This window comes from Callionymus lyra, chromosome 2, assembly GCF_982586985.1.
Source record: "Callionymus lyra chromosome 2, fCalLyr1.hap1.1, whole genome shotgun sequence".
Classification (NCBI taxonomy): domain Eukaryota; kingdom Metazoa; phylum Chordata; class Actinopteri; order Syngnathiformes; family Callionymidae; genus Callionymus; species Callionymus lyra.
In genome coordinates, this window is record NC_141819.1 from 15,365,331 (window position 1) to 15,386,136 (window position 20,806).

The window sequence follows — 20,806 nt, forward strand, 5'->3', positions numbered from 1 at the left end:
CTGGCCTCTAGATGGCAACAGTCATTACATTCTTCGCGGATACGCAAGACTGAGGACAAGAGGATACAGTAGACTCCAGCAGCTTTTAAAGCTGATGTTTGGACATATTTTGGTTTCAAAACAAATTAAAGTAGTTACAACTTCGTCAAGAGTCATGTGGTCTGTAAATTCTGCAACACTAGAGTCAAGTACTTGACAATACTACGAATATGTCCTTGTTACTGCAGTATCACAATAGATCATATCCGTTATCCATGTATATACAAAACATATCCTATCGCCAGATTCTTGCCGATACACACTCCTAGTTATTTCTTACACTCACATGATTACAAGACTGGTACACACTTGCGAGTTGTGGTACTACCTGAAGTAGTACTTGGTGTGAACCGACACTGAAGAAGGCATAAGCTTTGTGTAACCGCTCAGCAGTAATTAAGCAACCGTAGAAAAAAAACACAATTAATAATTATTAATTAATTATCAAACACAAAGTTCTCACCTTCTCCCCGGAGTAATGGGGGACAAGGGGACCCCCCAGCTGTGCCTTCGAGATGTTGACATGGACCTGACGAAAATAGGGAAGCTGTCCAGCTCCACTTGTTCATCGTCCTCCATTGCTGTTTGCCCCTTTACCCCTTCTGATCCGGTTACCGCCTGAGCTGCTTCAACTGAGCCCAAAAGTCCGTTCAGATTAATGGTCAAACTAAGTCCTGATCCTGGAACCGAGGGTTCATGGCTGTCGAGAATATAGCTGGGTGATAAAGTAGGGTGAAGCTGGGTGACCACCAAGCCGTCCACCGGCTCCTCTCTGGGTTCCGGGCCCGAGGGTCCTGGAGGGGTCTGGGTGAAGTGGGGGGACGTGGTCAGGGGCTGGTTCAGAGTGTGCTCACTGGGTTCAGGAGAGGCGAGCGAGTGACCCTCCAGGAAGAAGTGTGAGTCTCTGAGGGAGGAGCTGAGGACCTGCACGTCCTCCACGCTGCTGCTCACCTCCACGAACGGACAGTCGTAGTCGCTGACCTCTGAACACGCGTCCTGCAGGCGACATCATCAACGTTTATGACGACTTCTGATTCCAATTTATCACAATCACTGAGTCAAAAAAACAGGAACTAATTATGGTAAAAAGAGAATCATAAATATTCAACTTCATTTTTCCATTTCCTCCTCGTCCATTCATGACATTTACTTCAACACTTTTGAAAATGGAACAAATGTAAGATTAAAAATCACTACAGAATTATCATACACTGTGCCATGTAATATTGTTGATTTGCAGCACATTTTTCGTAATAAGTCAGGGGATTTTTATGAAATGAAAAATTTGTAAAATATTTTAAATGAAAAATTAAAGGCCATATAATTTAGTTTTAAATATTGTGTTGTCAATTTAACACACTTGGATGGACATAAACGGTGCTAGCCTCAGAAAATGAATCAGTACCTCGGCGTAAAACGGAGGATTTGCAACTTTTAAAATGCATTGACTTGGTTAATATTCGCGCTACAGATCTATTGTAGCTATTGTAGCACTAATGATAAAGTTCTCAAATCGCGCACTTCTCCAAGTGCACTGGTTATAGTACACTGTAAGACTGAGTGCACGTACTTGTCCAGTACGCGGATTTTTGACATTGTAGTACTGTCTCAAATCAAACACTGCTGCTACACAAATGACTCGACAGCTTCTTCTTCTACTACTATTTAACGCTGATTGTAACCAGCTGTGACACTTGACAGTGCTTTTTGCCAATTGAAACAAGCTATAAAGTTGTGTTTCATTGTGTTATTATTGAGGTTGTTTTGTTTTGTGGTAAATGATGTGTGTTCTCTAAACATTTACGCCAGTATCTGCTCCAAAGACGCACCGTCAGTGACGTACGTAGCTTCAGTTTAACATCGTCATCTACGTCACTAAGATGGCGACTGTTAAGGATGGAAAGTTTCCATCGATCCACACTCAATTTTCTGTTCGTTTAAGTGCTAATAGCACACTTCCTTTTCGCACACTGCTCAGTGTGAACGCACCTGTTTACTCAAGATATGAATTATGTGCAGAAGTGCGGGTTTTGGGAAACACCAAGGGAGAAGTTAGGGGACAACTGTTTTGCCATTTATGGCCTTTAACCCTTGTGTTATCTCAGGGTCAAGGTTATCAGAAGGCTCGAAAACAAATTGGTTTGTGGTATCCGTCTTGGTCAACGTGAACCAAAAACTCAGGCCTTTAGGGTCCACCAGTTATATAGTAAGTCTATCGTGTAAAGACCCATTTAGTATTATTTGCCGGAAACTTAAAACTCTCTTCGTTTGACAGATAATCTTAAGCTAACACAGCTAATAGTCCTATCAAACCTGTAGTACAAAAACTAGGAAAAAACTTAAACACCACATAGAAAGCAAAAGAAATATTGGCATTTTTAATATTAATTAACTAAAATATAATATTAGTTCGTCTGAATCTACCAAAAAATCTTGGTTCTTCGGAAAGTTTGACACTTTAGGAATATATTAAATTGACAAAATAAATGAACAAACTGAATCATTTAAATGTCAGCATAGTTACCAACTATACTCGTAAACAATTAAATACAATTTCAAAATGTATAGAAGTATGAATAAAATAAAATTGTAAAAAAAAAAGTCAAATGTTATTTTTATTATTTTCCTTAAAATGGTCCGCTCTAAACTGCAGGAGGTGGCTCGGGAGCCCAGGGTTAGTCTAGGAAAGTGGTTCTTTTTAGGCCTGATCCATTTCTTAACACGTTAAAATGTGTTAAATAAGGCCAAAAATGATCTTTATATACACCTTTCAGGCTGTTTTAAAACCAAAAACATGGTTAATTATCACGTCTCCAACTCTCTCCTAATACTTAATTAAAACTATATTATTTGTTTTTAAAAATTAAAGTATGATTCCTTACATGTGAGCTTCGCTAGTTGATAACAAGGTTTATTATAAATGTATTGATTATTTCTCAAAGAGACCGTTTTTTTGCCTATTAATGTTTTTTTTTTGGATGAATTTATTGTATTAAAACGTTTTTGTTAAGAAATAGTTTGTGTGGCCGACATTGTGTGATATTATTTGTGTAAACAGTTGAAATAAGCATGTTTTAAATGTACCTGTTCTTGAACCTCGTTGGGGAAAAACATATCCTCTGGGATGGACTCGGGCGACAGAGAGGACGAGGACCCGGTCGCCGCGGCGACAGCAGCTCCGACACTTTGATGTCCACAGGTTTGACGGTAAGGTTTGCACTCGGAGGCTGAGAGACGACACAGGTGAAGATAAGAAGGTCATTGTCTCTGAGCGTTCATGACTGTTTGTGTTTCTGCAGGATTGAAACCATCATGTGTGATCAGGTACATCTGGACCAGGAGGTTCCACTGGAGATCTGGACTGGGATCAGGATCAGGTTTAAGTCATGAGCCTTGTTTCTCTCATAAAAAACCCAAAAAACCGACTTTGTTCGTCACCAACGTCTCGATTGTGCTCATGGCTGCTGCATTCATTTACTCTCAGATTCAGAGGGAGATGGTTACCACGGCGACCAGTGTGCCGCGGTCATCGACCGTTGTCATTGGTCGGGATCTGAAGAAAACTTTGCATCTCATTAACTTTTAGTGGACGTAAAGAAGCGTTTTCGTGAAACGATGCAACGCTGGGTCTGATCCGACATCTGAGAGAAAGTCCAGGCGGTTACATAAGTCTTGTTTCATGAGACCACCTCGAGAGATCCTCGGCCCCGAGCCCTGCTGGCTCCACATCACTCTCACTGACTCAAGAAGGTCTGTTTCTGTTCCTCGCTGAAGGATCTCGCGTCTGCCAGCAGCTGACTTTGAATTATTCTCACGATAAAAAAGAAGGTTAAAGCCCCGGATAAAACATGGACGGGCCTGTTTTTTGAAGCATCCTTGTAAACCCGCCCGTGTAGACTACACAAACATGACCACAACATGACATTTGTTACACAAACATGTGTCTCTGGAACGTGTCAGGAGTTAAATCACCTGCACAAGGAAAAGTGGTTCCAGGTGAGAGATCTCACAACAACAGCAGAATTGAGGAGGATTGTAGATGCTTAAATAAAGGTTAAGATTTCAATTTTTAAAATAAAAGCGTTATGATTATCTTTGGGGCTAAATTTTCTTATAGATATGTAGATAAATTCTTGACAGAGAAGTTTCGTGAATCACTTCCTGGTTAAAACCTCCAGGTTCAACTAGCCTAAAGTGAATTCAAAATGTAATTTTCATAATTTCTTTTAAAATCTTTTCATGCATTTTGCTTATAATACACACTTCAAACATTTCTAAAGTTTTGTCTTGAATACAATATAATGGTGTCTTGAAACACAGTCGTCCTCAACCAATGAGCCTTTTGATACCGGCCCGTAGGGTCAGAGGTTATTAGAGAAGAAATTATTAAATTATGCTGTGTCCATTATTATTGAAATATGTTTTATTTTGAAATAATACAGTGGATTTTCTCCTGAGTCATTTTAAGATCTGAATCTTGACATGTTAAGAAACTATTTTGGTCCATTTTCCTCAAAAGAAAACAGTGAAAAAGAGCGAAACCAAAACTCTATATGTTGCTGACTCAGCCTTACGGTGGTTTTCGTGCCTTTTTATTTTTGTTTTATTTTGTAGGCCTGTGAAAAAAATGCTAACATTAAAAGGGTTGAAGAACGACATACGTTTCTATTTTTTGATAAAAAAATAAAACAAAAATATGAAGAACCATTCAGGAAGAATCTATTTATTATTAAATATTTTTTTAAATACATCAACTAAATGTATGAATAAATGTGTGAATAAATATGTTGAAATAAATTAATTACTTCTGATTACATTTTTGTCGAAAACGATGCTACTTCTGTTTATATATACTTTTAGTTATTTATACATTTTACTTTTAGTTATTGTACAGTGTACATTTAATCACGTATGCATATTGTTATGTCAACATTTATTTAATAATGTGTTCATACATTTTGATTTTTATTCACTACAGTTAGTTTTTTTCGACTTTTTGTCTTTTATTTATTTTAACATTTTGCAAATCGACGAGGCCAACCAAGTCCAAGGTCAGTGCAATTAAATCAAATGGATAAATAAATGTTTTTAAACACAAAAATAGCAACGATTTTCAACAAAATTTAAATCATTTATTTAAATTAATCTATATTTATTCACCAATATTTTTTTTATTTATGTACACAGTTAGTTTTCATTTATAATTATTTATTGTCCTTCATGCAAAATGTCTCTGAAAAGTCTCGTTGAAAAGTCTTATAGAAGCAAATAATATTAACCCCAAGTTCTTCTTCAGCACTGTAGCCAGGCTGACACTTCAGTCCATTGATCAGTCCATCCTTCCTCATCTCAGTAGCAGTGATTTTTTTTTCCATGAAAAAATCATAACTATTAGAGGAAAGATTCAAGACCTCCTAGAATCTTCTAATACAACCGGTGCAGCCTCACCGGACACAGACACTGAAACTGATCTATATTTTGACTCCTTTTTAGCAGTGAGTCCTTGACAACTGTCCCTGATTGTTTCTTCCTCAAAATCAAAACTGTCTTCTGGATCCTATTCCCACATGACTACTTGAAGAAGTGTTCCCCTTACTTAGCACTTTCATACTTTACATTATTAACTTGTCAATGACATCATGTGCCTCAGATTTTTAAAGTTGCAGTAATTAAACCTCTGCTTAAAAAGCCCACTCTTGATCCAGAGGTTCTCACTAACTACAGGTCTATCTTTAATCTTGTATTCATTTCAAAGATTCTGGAGAAAGTGGTTACGAGTCAGCTCTGTGATTATCTCCATGACAATGATTAATTTGAGGTGTTTCAGTGGTTTTAGGGAGCACCACAGCACGGCCACCGCCCTGGTGAAAGTGAAAGTAAAAAACAACCTGCTAATGGCTTCTGATCAGGACCATGTTTCAGTTCTTGTTCTTCTAGATCTCAGTGCTGCATTTGACACTGTCGACACAAAATCCTTCTACAGAGGTTTTAAAACCATACAGGCAAACATGGAACTGCTCTAAACTGGTTTAAATCCAACCTGTTGGATCCCAAGCACTATGTACATGTAAACCACCTCTCATCGACACACACTAAGGTCAGCTACGGTGTCCCACAAGGTTCTGTTCTTGGTCCAATCCTATTCACAATCTATATGCTCCCACTAGGGGACTTGATCAGAAGACACTCTATAAACTTTCACTGTTATGCTGATGACACCCAACTCTACTTGTCAATGAAGCCAGATGAAAGAAATCAACTAACACCACTACAGTCCTGTATTACAGATATCAAGTCCTGGATAACCAAAAACTTACACTTATACTATTTTAGACAACTACTGAACTGACAAAAAACTGAGGTTCTACTAGTTGGTCCAAAACGTGTCGGACAATCATTAACTAATGATCTAGCTTTTCATGATTGACTTGCTCCTGCTACTAGCACCACTGTTAATAATCTGGGTGTCTGCTTTGACAAGGACTTATCATTTAACTCACATGTAAAACAAATCTCACGGACTGCCTACTTCCACCTTCGTAACATTTCAAAAATCAGGCACTTCCTTCCTTTAGATGCTGCTGAGAAGCTCATCCATGCTTTTGTTACCTCCAAGCTGGACTATTGTAACTCTCTTCTGTCAGGATGTTATAAAAAGTCTCTCAGAACTCTGCAGCTCATTCAGAACTCTGCAGCGAACACATTTCCCCTGTGCTGTCTTCCTTACATTGGCAATTTAGAATAGAATTTAAAATCCTTCTCTTAACCTATAAAGCCTCACATGGTCTAGCACCAACATACATTAAAGATCTAATCCAAACTTTTCAACTCTCTAAGACCTTACAATCCTTAAACTCGGATCTATTAGTTATACCTCAAATCTCTAAATGTAGATTTGGAGCCAGGGCCTTCAGTTTTCAAGTCCCTCTGCTGTGGAACCAACTACCCCAGCACCTCCATGGACTCTTCTATACTCTCCTTTTTTCTCTCACTGTATCCTCCCTCACTCTCCTCTACATCCATCTGTCTACCCCCCCTTCCTTCCTCCCATCCGGTCACAGCAGGAGGCCGTCAACAATGAGTCTGGTTCTGCTCAAGGTGTCTTTCTAAAAGGAAGTTTTTCCTCGCCAACGCCACAATGTGCTTTACTCATTATTTGAGTTGAACACTGAACACTCTGAACACTGTCATCAGTGAGCAGAGAAGCAGATGGAGCACGAATGCTCCTACCCAGGTGCAAAACCAATAGACTCAGGGACTCATTCATTCCTCGGGCTATTAAATTGTACAATTCTGAGTTCGGGGGCAGGAGTGGAGTGAGAGTATCTGGATGTTCTGTTCTATGTTAGTCTTTGTATCCTTTGTCTTTGTTGTTTTTCTTTGACCTATGTTCTTTATCTTTATCTTTAGACTTAGATTGTGTCATCTTGTTCTTTCTCTTTATGTTCTTCTTCTTATTTTATTTTTTATTTATTATTTTTTATTGTTTATGAAAAATTGCTGGCTATTGGAAAAAAACAATTTCAATCAATAAAGTTTTACCTTACCTTACCTTACCTTAGTTGCTGGATCTGTTTTTCCTTTCTCGACTATAGTCTTACTTCAACTGTTGAGATAATCTTGAGATAACTTTGTTATGATAAGACACTTCAAAATAAAATTGAATTGAATGATGAAATTTAACAAGATCTCACAAATCAAATATTAAACTTTATAAAGTTGTGCTAATAATGTAAACCAGGAAATCATCTGAGGAAGAGATGTCGCACAGTTTTGTGTTAGTTTGTGGCCCCTTGAACTGTATTCTAGTCTTAACTAATAGAACTAATGAAAAATAATAAACACAATATAATAGTTTTTTTGTAGACTGGAGACACAACCTTTCCAACAAGCGTTCTTAATGGTAGCGATGGAGTTTTTAAACACGTTTTAAATCAATAAATTCATGTGTTTTGTGATTTCTACTCAGAGCCGTGTGGTCTCTGCGTGTGGTATATCAGAGCCTCAAGTGTTGCGATGCTGCAGCAGCGAGTCGCCAGGGATGCTCTCATATAAACATGGCTGCAGACAGACTGTAGCTCCGCTTTCTCTTCCAGTAAATCACGGCAGCTTCCCTGCAGGAGGGGAATTTGTTTGTGTTTAAATCCCACTTGTGTTTCGTGTAAACTCGACTTGACAATGTCTTTCTCGCCGCCGCTGTCGCCTTTTATGGTCGTTTGATTCCTGCTGCGGCGACGCCGGAGCGAGGAGGCGTCACGTCGTGTTGCAACGACGCCTGGGTCCGTCCCGGGGCCTCCTCCTAACTAGAGTGCGTTTAGATTCAAACTTTTGCTTTAGGTTTTTATTTAAAGACGTCTAGCAGGTGGAAAAACATTAGACTGGGTCTGTTTTTGAAGAGACTAGATCAGGGGTGAACAATAAAATCTCCTCAGGGGCCAAATTATACACAGTGACTGTTGTTAGGGGCCGTGAAGCCGATAGAAAGAAGGAAAGAAACCTTGAAAAAGAGAGAGAGAGAAAGAAAATAAGTAAAACGCTAACAAAGCTAAACAAGCTACAATTGTTTAGATGTAAAATAGAATATAAAATATGATAAGTACACTTAAACTTAAACTTATTAAGAGTAAAAATAAAGACTTAAAAAATACATTAAAAAAATAGGAAGAGGACAGAACAAGGGAACACAAGCAAACAATATTTAATCAGTGAAACACTGAGTCTAACACTAGCATGATGCTAACACACAGCTAGCTCAAAAAAGGCAGATCTAAGTCAATAAACAACATCAGCCTTTATATAAAAATGATATGAAGCTATTTAGTGTAAAAAAAATAATCAGGTAAACGGGAAATATTTAATGTTGTTTATCAATTCAATATGTATTAATTCAAGTTATAAAACATTTTAAAAAGTGGTGACGCTAACTGCTAATTGCTTACTAGTACATAGAGTGTTTACAAGTGTTTGTTTTAAGTCAAGTTAAGTGTTTTTTTTAATTAAAGTTAAGTGTTTGTTCTAAGTCAAGTTAAGTGTTTGTTTTAAGTCAAGTTAAGTGTTTATTCTAAGTCAAGTTAAGTGTTTATTCTATGTCAAGTAAAGTGTTTGTTCTAAGTCAAGTTAAGTGTTTGTTCTAAGTCAAGTTAAGTGTTTGTTTGAAGTCAAGTTAAGTGTTTGTTCTAAGTCAAGTTAAGTGTTTGTTTGAAGTCAAGTTAAGTGTTTGTCCTAAGTCAAGTTAAGTTTAGTGGGGTTTTTGTCAAAGAAAATTTTAGTGTTTTTTCTTAGTCAAGTTCAGTGTTTTTTCCAAGTTAAGTTTAGTGTTTTTCTAAGTTAAGTTACGCTTTTTTCTTGGTCAAGTTTAGTGTTTTTTCTAACAGGGTCACAAAGTAAATAAATAATCACAACACTACACTACAAGTTTTGTGTTTTTCTAAGCGAAGTTAAGTTCACTCAACAATACTGTAACTACTGTTTGAATGACTAAATCTTTTAAGTGAGTGTCTCTGATATTGTGTTGCGATGTGTGGCCAGAATTCTCTGAACTGTAACTAAACTGCAGGTTGTTCTCGCTGGTGTTTGCTATGAAACCTCAGACAGGAAATGAAGCCACATGTTGCAGTTGGACTGACAGTCACAAGAGGAACCTGAACTTCACATGATGTCGTTCATAATGAAGTAGGAACTACATTAACTCACATGTCGACTGTGTGGAAACAGGGGATTTTTGTGTCACCGTGACGTGAAGATCAAACACAACAAACACAAACAACAAACACACGTTCATTTCCTAGTTGATCGTTTAGATTTTCTGAAACATGACATGTGAGTATTTGATGATACTTATGTTGACTAGTTACACACTTAACCACACAAACTACACTCCACCATACTATGGTGCATTATTGTTTTTTAAATGTATTTGTTCAGCAAAATAAACGCTCATACTTTCAACGTATTGTTGTATTGTATTCCAAAGATCAAAATACTCTATATCATGTTCAAAACACTGCTGTAATAACTGCACCATGTTAATATACAGTATGTTTAATGCCACCATACATTATATAGTAATATACGCTGCTAAACTGTTCTATAACTTTTATACACCATAATAAACTCTATACTACAAACATATTCTGGACTGTTCTATACCATACTATACTATACTATACTATACTATACTATACTATTTTACTTATCCTCAACCACACTTCACCATACTATACTATACTATACTATACTATACTATACTATACTATACTATACTATACTATACTATACCATACCATACCATACCTTACCATACATAATATACTATATTATACTATTTTGGACTATTTTACTTATCCTCCACTACACTTCACCATATTATAAAATTAAAACTATACTATATTATAATACACTATACTATACTATACTATACTATACTATACTATACTATACTATACTACACTATTTAAGACAATTTTACTTATACTCCACTACACCATACTATACCATACCATACTATACTATACTATACTATACTTTTTTTCTTATCCTATACGGCACCATAACAAACCATATCATACTATACCAAACTAAACTACGCTATTATATATTATATATGCTATGCTATGCTACACTACACCATACAACTATATGCTAATATATTCTATGATATTATACTATACTTTGAGCCACTTTACTATACAACACTTTACTAAACCATACTCTATCTACTCCATCGATCTAATACACTGTGTATATAAAACGCTTTTTAAATCTGTCCTACTTTGTTGTTGCTGGATAACAAGTACAACATCAAACTAAACCTGCAGACGTGATACAAAATACTGCGTGAAAGTACACAAACTAGACGCGCTAACGAGGCTTTAGCTTCACAAAAACAATTGTTGGTCACCATGAGTGATGATGCAAGAAAACAAACATACTTCGATAAGATCAACAACTATTACAGTGACATCCTAGTGTCAGGTACGTCTGAACAACACAATACTCGATCGTCACCAGAGGTCAGAACAAACCTCCTGGAGAGCATCAGGTCCAACACATCCATCGCCAGAAGAAGCTTCTCAAAGGTCCTTCAACAACAACAACCCACAGGAGACCAAAGTACGAAGAAGAAAACTTCTACCAGCTCAGTCTTCTCCTCCACGTCCACACACAGTACCTCTCTTGAAGGACCATCTCTTCATCCAGAACCTAGAGAAGGAGGGCCAGGAGTGGTTGAGGGGGGAGTCGGCCATGCCAGCAGCACCGGAGCTCGGCAGAGACTGGTGCTGCTCACACTGGCCACAGCAGGAGGAGAGGAGGGAGGGATGAGGGAGGAGAGAGAGTCTGCAGGATCACAGGTTGTCGGATGAGCTCGAGAAAGAAGAAGTGCTGGAGCGACTGCAGGAAGGTCGTCGGCGCAAAAGAGCCGTGAATTCAGAGAGAAGGAAGTCGTGGATGAAACAATAGAGACGAGATCATATCTGAACAAAAGGTTCAACAGTGACTCCTCACGTCAGGAGGAGACGAGTCTCCCACAGTATTATTAACTTGATTCATTCCATATTAAGTTGATTTCACTCACTTTTAGTCGCACAGACGAGCAGATGCGACGCTCGATCCTCCAGCTTCTGACATCCAGTCAGTGAGTCACGTCTGAGAGTTTTGTTCTCACACTGAACGACTCGTCACCACGGAGAGGAACAGAGAAGAGTTGCACAAGAGACTTAAAGAACTGGAACAAACCACTAGTACAGATTGTTTTAAGTGACTTTGGTTAGTTTTAACTCTTTATCTATTTTATCTTAAAATATTTTTTACAACATTTTTTAATTTATTCAGGCATCAGTAAATTAGCATTTGGAGATTTTAACACTGGTTTCACAAATTATACATTTTCTTGGTTCATCAAATTATATTCAAAAAATATTTTTTCATTTTAGAAGTCAGTATATATATATTTTTTTAGGTTTTGTAAATTTGCTTCAATTTTTTGTTTATTTGCATCTGATTATTTTGAAATTTGCTTCAAATTTTTTCATGTGCTTCAAACTTTGGTAAAAAAAAAAACTTTCAAGTTTTTAAAAATTAGCTTCAAATATTTGTAAATTTCCTTCAGATGTTTGTAAATTTGCTTCAAATCTTTTTTAATTTGCTTCAAATTTTTGCATATTTTCTGCAGGATAATGTTATCTTCTTACAGCAGTTTGTAAATTATTATAAAAAAGTTAGTCAATGTCTTCCAGTGAAAAGTAGAAATTGCCTAAAACTTTTATTTTCATTTTAAGGAATGTTTAAATTAGTTTTGAAGAGTTTGTAAATTTGATTTAGAAGTCAGTATATTTGCACTACAAGTGTTTTTTCACCAAACTTGGTGCCAAAACTTGATATAAAAATAATTAGGGAAGTATTGTTTGTGAAAATAAGTTCAGTATACTTTTTTTTTTTACTAATTTTAGTCAGATTAATGTAAACTTAGATCCGGTAGTTTGTTTATTATTTTCAGAAGCTAGTACATTTTTTCAGAGCAATCAAAATTGTTTCAAAAGTTCTATCACACTTTCTCAGGGGCCGCATTCTAGATTGAGGCTTTTCTTAGGGACCGTCAAGTCAAAAGAGAGGAGCCAACAAATGATGGAAAAATATGGAGAAAAAAAATTGTAAGAAAAAAAAAGAATAAAAGATGCATAAACATAAAAAAATAAATAATAAAAAAGTGCCAATGAAACTGTAAAGTGTCTTCAGATATGTTATGATGCAACACTTTAAATACATTTACATTTAAATATTTATCAAAAATCGTTAATGAAAATATTTTGAGGGGCCTGAAAAAAATAAATGACAAAGGAAAAAAGTCTTGAAGAACTAAAGAAAGTTATATTTAGAGTTAATAAAATTGTCAGCTATCAAAAAATATTCTCTACAAACACACACCAGTTCTTCTTGTCATGAGGGCCCCACAAATACAGTCCAGGGGCCACACGTGACTCGGTCACATCCGCTCAGACAGAGACACAAACCAAACGACGATTCATCTCCAATAATTTTATTCATAATTTTAATATAAACAGTTAATTGTTGAATAATTTACACACAGCAAGATTTTTTATTTTCATATCATTGCAACAATTTTTCTGTACATGTCACTACTTGGCTCTCCTTTGAAAACATAGAAAAAATAAATTGTCAAGCGTTCATTTAGTCATGGCACATGTTTGATCCTGTACAAAGTGTGTGTGTGTGTGTCTGTGTGTGTCTGTGTGTGTCTGTGTGTGTTGATATGAGTCGTGGAGATAATGGCACATTTGGATCCAGTGTGAGGGCTCAAGCGTCTGGAGGGTCTCGGCGGGTCAAGTCTGCACGAACACACACCGGCGCTCGGTCACGGATACACAACACGTCAGCAAAATCAATGACAATAACCATAGAGAGGGGGGGGGAGGGAGACCAGGGAGACGTGGAGAACAGGTGCAGACTGGAGCAGACCACTGGAAGTGTTTCCTCTTCAGTTCATCTCAAAAGTGTTCGCCCTCAGCGACGCCCGTCGGGCTTTTACAGTCTCAGATCTAGGGGGGGGGGGGCGTCGCAGCGTAGCTTATTCATGTTTCCCTCCCGAGGACGAGCAGTGGTCGAGTCCAGTTGCCACATTTTCATTCAAAAACACAAAAACAAAAACATCTGCAGACTAAACACGTCGCTTCAAACACCCGCGGGGACATGAGAAAGGCTTCGTAGGTGATGTGGGTCATTTTTTAAAAAACAACAACAACACGCTTCGCTTCAGGCCACGAGCTACACACGTGTGTGTGTGTGTGTGTGTCTGTTTGGAACATAAAGTATTGAAACGTTCAAAAATAAACTCTTTAAATAATTGTGTGACCACTGTCCACTGCCGAAACAAAAAGCATAACAACAACAACCCAACATCTTTTTTCTTTTCTTTTTTTTTTTTTTAAACTAAAATACGTTTGCCTGGGTCAATTTGACCCACACACAAACAGACACACACATTCGCACACAAAGCAATCAGACTGGAGTTGTCGAACTACACGACAGATTGTGTAGTTGCTGTGATGGGGACGTTGAAAATGTACACGAGCAGTAAAAGTGTCCGCCCTCCTACTCTGGCTCTAAATAATACTTTAGTTGAAAGAACAACCGCATGCTCCGCACATCCACCGCACAAGTGCTGTTTTCATCTTTTATTCCATCTATTTACAACGTTAAGAGCCAAAACATCATCCGAGCACTGATCTCACAGAAAAGCCACTGTTGTGATGTCAATTTTTTCTTTTTTTTTTGCTTGAGCTTTGGGGCGCCGCTGTTTTTTACTCTATTTTAAAAAACAAAGACGATGCTGGCGATTAATGGGAACAAGCGTTTTTCTTTTAAAGGGGATCAAATGGTCATAATTCAAAGATATATTTTGAAGGTCCTCGTCAGCGCCTGGCTGAGTTCTCAGAGAAGGGTTGGTTGGCATGTTAGTCCGAGCAAGGCACTAAAGGGATGAGGAGGGGGGGACATGCAACGCTCCCAGTCAACCACTAGAGGCCGGTAAAGTCGATCTTGAAAAAAAAAAAAAAAAAAGGAGCAGCGAGAGTTTTGATAAACTGGTCCTTATTGTCTGCGCGGATGCTGAGAACTTTCTCCTCGGGTCAGAGCTGGATCCTCTGAGCCGACCTCCCTGAGACAAAAAGTTACAATCTAGATTTCTGTGAGTAGTTCGTATGGCACACAGGATTGTCCAAGTCTTGCTTTTTCTTTTTTTTAAATAAAAATAATTTACAAAGTTAAATTAAAGGGCGCCCCCTACGCTTTTATTTATTTATTTATTTTATCTTGCCCAGGCGTCACACAGACCATGGCGGGACAGGAAATAAACTGGATATTCACAGTCGAAAAAAAAACAACAAAATACACACAAAGAGCATCAGAGCGAGGGAATCGGAACGAACGCACCCGAACGACTGAAGGAAGGGTCGACTGAAGACTGACAGGAACGCGTCCACCTAGTGTTTGCAACTTTCATCGTTACCAATCAAACTTAAAAGAGATATAGATGGCAGCAGCTCTACCGCACCTGACGCACGTACATGCCAAACACATGTACGGTTCAGGATCTCGCCGTAAAACACACTTCAGAACCTGATATGCTGAAACAGACAAAAGCTTTTAAATTAAAAACGACTCCCTCCGGGTTATTACATCGACCTCATGTACACGTCTGCGGGATGAAGCTGGTCTACGACAGAGAGACATGTGGGTCAGTAGTGTGGGTTCAGACCTGGTGTGATGATGGGGATGATTCCACTGATTCCTCCGTACGCGCTGAGGTAGACTCCGGCCAAAAACACAAACAACAACAAATACTAACTAAGTAACTAGCTTCTCTCCCGCCGATCAACCTTCTCCGCCACCACAGCTCTGCTTTCACATGGAACAGAAAACGTCTACGATGAGCATAATAAAATAAATATCTAGTGTTTTCGAAGATATGGGAACATCGTCATTGAAAAATTGCATAACAGAGGAGAAGGTGGACGAACAAAAGTCTTGACACTGCTGTTGCTCCGCGACCCGTGCTGCTCACTGAAGACTGAACAAACGTACGAGCACTGACGTGTGTGTGTGTGTGAGTGTGTGTGTGTAGAAGCTCTGGTATTGAGAAGGCACTGGTAAAACATGCAGGCAGCTTCTCTCGCTTTCTCCAACCGTGTGGTTTCTGCTGCCAGCGCTTTGGCTGTTTGGTAAATGCTGAGTAAAAAAAAACTCTTGCACCTCATCCACTGACGTCTGGGAGCTTTGGCTTCCAATTCAAACTGTTTTTTTCTTTCTTTTTTTTTTTCCGTTCACAGGAAGTGAGTTCCGGGGGGGGGAGTTTGAGGTTTACAGGAATGTTTTCGGAACATATACACCTGACATGCTGCAGGTGATGAAAACGACAATATATGGCGCCATGAGCTTCAGTCTGGAGGAGATTTCATCGGTTGAGAGTGAGAACGGTCGCTCGCAGGATGGATCCTGGAATGTGAGACCTGAGTGAAGCGGCTGCTGCGACAGGAAACCGGATATCGGTCCGTCTTCCACCTGGGAATACTAGAGGGGCTTTTATTTTGTAATCACCGTTCCTGTATTTAGGAAATTCGAATATTTTACGGTTGAGCCTCTAACGCGTCCGTAGTTGTGTAACTGTTGTGTTCGTGACGACTGAGTTAACTAAAGTCCGATCCGACCGGTCAACAACCGCTAAACCTTTACAACCCGTGTCTCGCTAACTTTGACGTCCACGTGCGCAGCAGTGTTTTCAAGTGACTCCTCAGCAAAGACAAATCGTCGACCTCGCCGTGACCCCTGAACCCTTCAGCACAGCCGCCCTCCATACAAATCGTCACGCCGACCTAAAAAGTCTTCTCCACTTCGAGAGCACGCGAAAGACGACATCTTGAACCTCCTGGATTTCACCTCGGGGGGCCGATACAAAACTGAGCAGAGCGCTTAATGAAAAATATAAAACATATAAACTATGTACAAATACATCAATAGCTCATATATTATATATAAAACGTTGGCACCCGCATGCCAACATTCCATATATACTATATATTATATAAATTTATATATTTCTATACCCACTAAAATATATCAAGCAGCAGCTATTGGTCAGTCTGAGGAACTCTTTTTGTAAAATATTTAACTGTTTAAATATCCTTCAGCCACAGAGAGACAGAGAACTGAGAAAGTAAGAGAGAAACACACAATAAATTACAACTATTGAACCAAACACCCGCTGAAATCTGTGTGTAGTTTTGGAATTCCGTGGAGCCGATGAAGGGACGAGGAGATCCCGGGGAGACCCCAGGGAGATCACGAGGAGACTCCGAGGAGACCCCGAGGAGACCCCGAGGAGACCCCGAGGAGACCCCGAGGAGATCCCGAGGAAATCCAGAGGAGATCCCGAGGAGACCACGAGGAGATCCCCAAGGAGATCCCGAGGAAATCCAGAGGAGATCCCGAGGAGACCCCGAGGGGATCCCCAGAGGATATCCAGAGGAGACCACGAGGAGATCCCCGAGGAGACCCAGAGGAGATCCCCGAGGAGATCCCGAGGAGATCCCCGAGGAGATCCAGAGGAGACCCAGTGGAGACCCCGAGGAGACCCCGGGGAGATCTCGAGGAGATCCCGGGGAGATCCCGAGGAGATCCCCGAGGAGATCCCAGAGGAAATCCTGAGGAGACCCCAAAGAGATTCCGATCCACGCCTCGGAGCAGATGAGAAGTGAGAGCGAGTGAGCGCTTGACAGACACTTGTGTTTGTTTGTAGGCCACAAATGAAAAAAGGCCACCATCAGAGGAGAGGACGAAGCGAACGTAACGTGGAAAAAAAAAAGAGAAAATCGGTAGAAAAGTCTCGAGTGTTAAGCAGCCGTTTGGTTGTCTAAGGTTTGTCATGTTCACAGTTTCTCTGTGCGCTTCCGTGACGGAGACGGAAACATCGCGATAGTGAAAAAAAAAAGAAAAAGGAAATAGAAAAAAAACAGAAAGTCCGACGATCGTGGAGGTAAAAAAAGTGGTAGACCATATTTGCATCCCTTTGCTGGCCCGTGTTTGGCAGCTGTGAGGAAGAGAAAACCAAAAGTCCTGAGATCTGTTTGAAGGGTTTTTCCGAAAAGGAAAAATCACTTAGAAAAATGCTGACGGAAACGTGAAGGACACCAAAAATATGGACAGGGAGAGAGAGAGAGGAGGGTTGAGGGGTGAGTTCAAGAAGTCCGTTCGGGGCAGAGGAACTGTTAGGAAGGGCTGGATCTGGGCAACGACAAGATCCTCCCGTTCTTCTTGCCACCGTTCATGTGTGTGTAGGGCACGTGCTCCTCATAGTTCCCCCTGAGGGCCACCGAGGGCCCGCCGTCCCTGCCCAGGCTCTCCTCCCGCTGCGAGTACGACGCCGGGTCCAGGGGGATGCTCTCCATGTTGTCCAGGTCCAGGTCGTACTCCTCCTGCTCGGGGACCTTGTTCTCCTCGCTGTAGAAGAAGGAGACCTCCTGGAAGGACGGGTGCAGCTCCTGCCGCAGCATCTCGATGATCTCGTGGAACATCGGCCGCATCTTGGGGTTGTACTGCCAGCACATCTGCATGAGGCTGTGCCTGCGGGGGAGCGACGGAGAAGATCGGAAATGTTGTTTTTTAAAGGGTGGATTCAAGTTAAATTCAAGTCTTTTTTGATACCATTTCAAATCAAATTCAAGACCAACTCATGATAAAAATGTCCTGCACAAAGTACACATTTCTTTTGACTGCGTTAAATTAAATTCTAGTGATTACGTTTCAATCTATCATTTTTTAACCCCTATTTTTATTTAGATTTTATTCTCTACATTATTTTTAACTAGCCAAGTAAATGAAAGTTACCAAACATTTTGAGATTTCAAAGTAACATAATATTTACTTATCACAAGTTTGCATTTTTAAGACTTTTTTTTCCCCAGTTATTTGCGATTTATGAAGATAAAGTATTTAAATATAATAATAAAATAATTTGTACAATACTTTCAAATTATATTTCATCATCAGATTTTTCTCGAATTATATCTTCATCATGAGCATGTATTCAAGTGAAGAAAAATACTTTTTGTTTCTTCATTAAAACAGTCAAACATCCTAATAAACCACCAATAAAACCACCATATCTTTATATATTTAGGGACAATAAACCCAAATAAAATACAATTTCCTGCACAAAATACTATGGAACTGCGTTCAGCCATGAAAGAAATGTTGGATTGAAAGTCATCATTTAAAGAAAAATGTTACCACATATTTTAGTCTTATAACTAACATAATATCTAACTTATCATGTTTTCAAATATTAAAGAGTTTAGACAATTTGATTTCAGATACTTTAAGTCAAACTAAGGAATTCATAAATTGAGACTTGAACCCTTGCGTTATGTCAGGGTCAAGATGACCCGTAGGCCTGAACCGAATGAGTTTGAGGAGGTTGTTCACCTTGACCCCAGAGACAGCACAAGGGATACCACTAATACATTTGTTGTTTGACATAACAGGAGGGTTAAGGATCCACGGGAGCCCAAGTCCATTCATTTAAGATCTGAAGTCCTGACAAGAAGGTTTCATCTAAAGTTGCAGTTTGACTCACATCCTCTCCGGACAGTTGTCGGGTCGATCCAGGTACGCTCCGTCCATGACGTACTTGAGCACCTGCTCGTTGGACAGACCCTGGTACGGCTGCTCGGCCAGAGTGCTGATCTCCCACAACACCACGCCGAACGACCTGCAGGCCACGGACGACGCAGCATTTTCAGTTGTTGGTTCAAAATCACCTCAAAAGGTCGATGGCACCTACCAGCAGTCCGAGTGGGCGGTGAACACTCCGTCCTTCAGGGACTCCGGAGCCATCCACCTGACGGGGAGGAGACCCTTCCCTCCTTTACGGTAGTAGTCGGTCTCGTAGATGTCGCGAGTCATGCCGAAGTCTGACGAGCAAAAACGCTGATCTCAGAACAGATCGACCGACCAGCGTCACGCGACGAACGTACCTCCGATCTTGACGGTGAAGTCTTCGGCCACCATGCAGTTTCTGGCTGCCAGGTCTCTGTGGACAAACTTCTTGGCGTTGAGGTACGCCATGCCGTCCGCGATCTCCGCCGCCATCTGGATCATCTCCTTCAGTATAGGCGGAGAGCGACCGGTCGGATTGTGCTTTAGAAGAAGAAGAAGAAACAAACCATTCGTCACTCGATCAAACCGAACAACTCGTGTCGACGCAGAAAGAAACCCACCTCAGAGTCAGGTCTGAGACCTCTCAAGTAGCTCTTCAGGTCACCGTGGGTCATCAGCTCCATCACCACCAGCGTGGGCTGGCCTTTGGAGACCACTCCCAGGAGTCGAACCTGGACATAAGACATCGACATTTGACCTCTGACCTCTCTGCCGTCGTCAAAGTTTTAAATCAGCCCATCGTTGAGGATTCATCGGGTTCGCTTCACACATTAATTCGACAGATTATTACGTTTAGCACAAAAAATCTGAAGCAACACAAGAGCAGATTCAGTCGAGTGAAGCTTTATCAGGTTAGAGCTTTAAAATGGCTTAACATGTGCAGCTCCAGCGATGAGTTCACTGAGAAGGAGTGAGTCTGAGAGTTTAGTTAGAATGCGAGTCAGAATTTAGAACTAGTTGGGCTTAATGCAACTTATATTTCTAAGACTTTTTAATACCATTTGAAAATCAAACTAAAGACCAACTTGATGATCAACTACATTTGAAACAAAAAAGTAATTAAAAACATTTATTGCATCGGTTTAGGGACAATTTTACCCAAATATTTGTATTTTATTTTATGTTTGAAAGCCTTATACTGAGTTCAGCCATGAAGAAAAATGTTAGTTGGATGGAAAAACTGTTTTGTTCTGTATAATTGCAGATCATTCTGATTTTTTCTCCTAATCTGTGTTTAGAGTTTGAATTTTTATGGACTATTTGTACATGATTACAAAATATATAAATAAATATATACAGTACTATTTAATTTTATTTCATCTTTGGATTTTGCTTATTCATATCTTCGGTTTTTCCATCTTATCAAGTCAAGAAAACAGTTTTGTTTTCTCCATTTAAACAGTCAAACACTCACAATAATGTTAAGTAAAGTGTAAAAGAAGGAAATACTAAACTAAGGTTTACTTGTTGAACTTGAACTCTCCGTGTGAGATCAGATCATGATGATAATACACGATTGAATTCAACTGCTGACAAT

At 39.5% G+C, this 20,806-nt stretch overlaps 2 protein-coding genes across 2 annotated transcripts in view; both read right to left on the minus strand.

The window, feature by feature from the left end:
* The window catches only part of arhgef18b (Rho/Rac guanine nucleotide exchange factor 18b), a 43,310-nt gene extending 32,014 nt beyond the window's left edge, over nucleotides 1-11,296 (minus strand). The window contains exons 1-3 of the mRNA XM_087783664.1: nucleotides 11,210-11,296; nucleotides 3,124-3,266; nucleotides 503-1,035 (exon numbers count right to left, since the gene is read on the minus strand). Coding sequence (XP_087639790.1) covers nucleotides 503-1,035; nucleotides 3,124-3,266; nucleotides 11,210-11,285 — 752 coding nt within the window. The 5' untranslated portion in view covers nucleotides 11,286-11,296. The remainder of the gene's footprint in view (nucleotides 1-502; nucleotides 1,036-3,123; nucleotides 3,267-11,209) is intronic.
* Nucleotides 11,297-17,358: 6,062 nt separating this feature from the next.
* The window catches only part of insrb (insulin receptor b), a 58,407-nt gene continuing 54,959 nt past the window's right edge, over nucleotides 17,359-20,806 (minus strand). Inside the window, exons 18-22 of the mRNA XM_087783654.1 lie at nucleotides 19,830-19,940; nucleotides 19,587-19,749; nucleotides 19,394-19,523; nucleotides 19,187-19,321; nucleotides 17,359-18,174 (exon numbers count right to left, since the gene is read on the minus strand). Of these exons, the coding sequence (XP_087639780.1) occupies nucleotides 17,820-18,174; nucleotides 19,187-19,321; nucleotides 19,394-19,523; nucleotides 19,587-19,749; nucleotides 19,830-19,940 (894 nt within the window). The 3' untranslated portion in view covers nucleotides 17,359-17,819. The remainder of the gene's footprint in view (nucleotides 18,175-19,186; nucleotides 19,322-19,393; nucleotides 19,524-19,586; nucleotides 19,750-19,829; nucleotides 19,941-20,806) is intronic.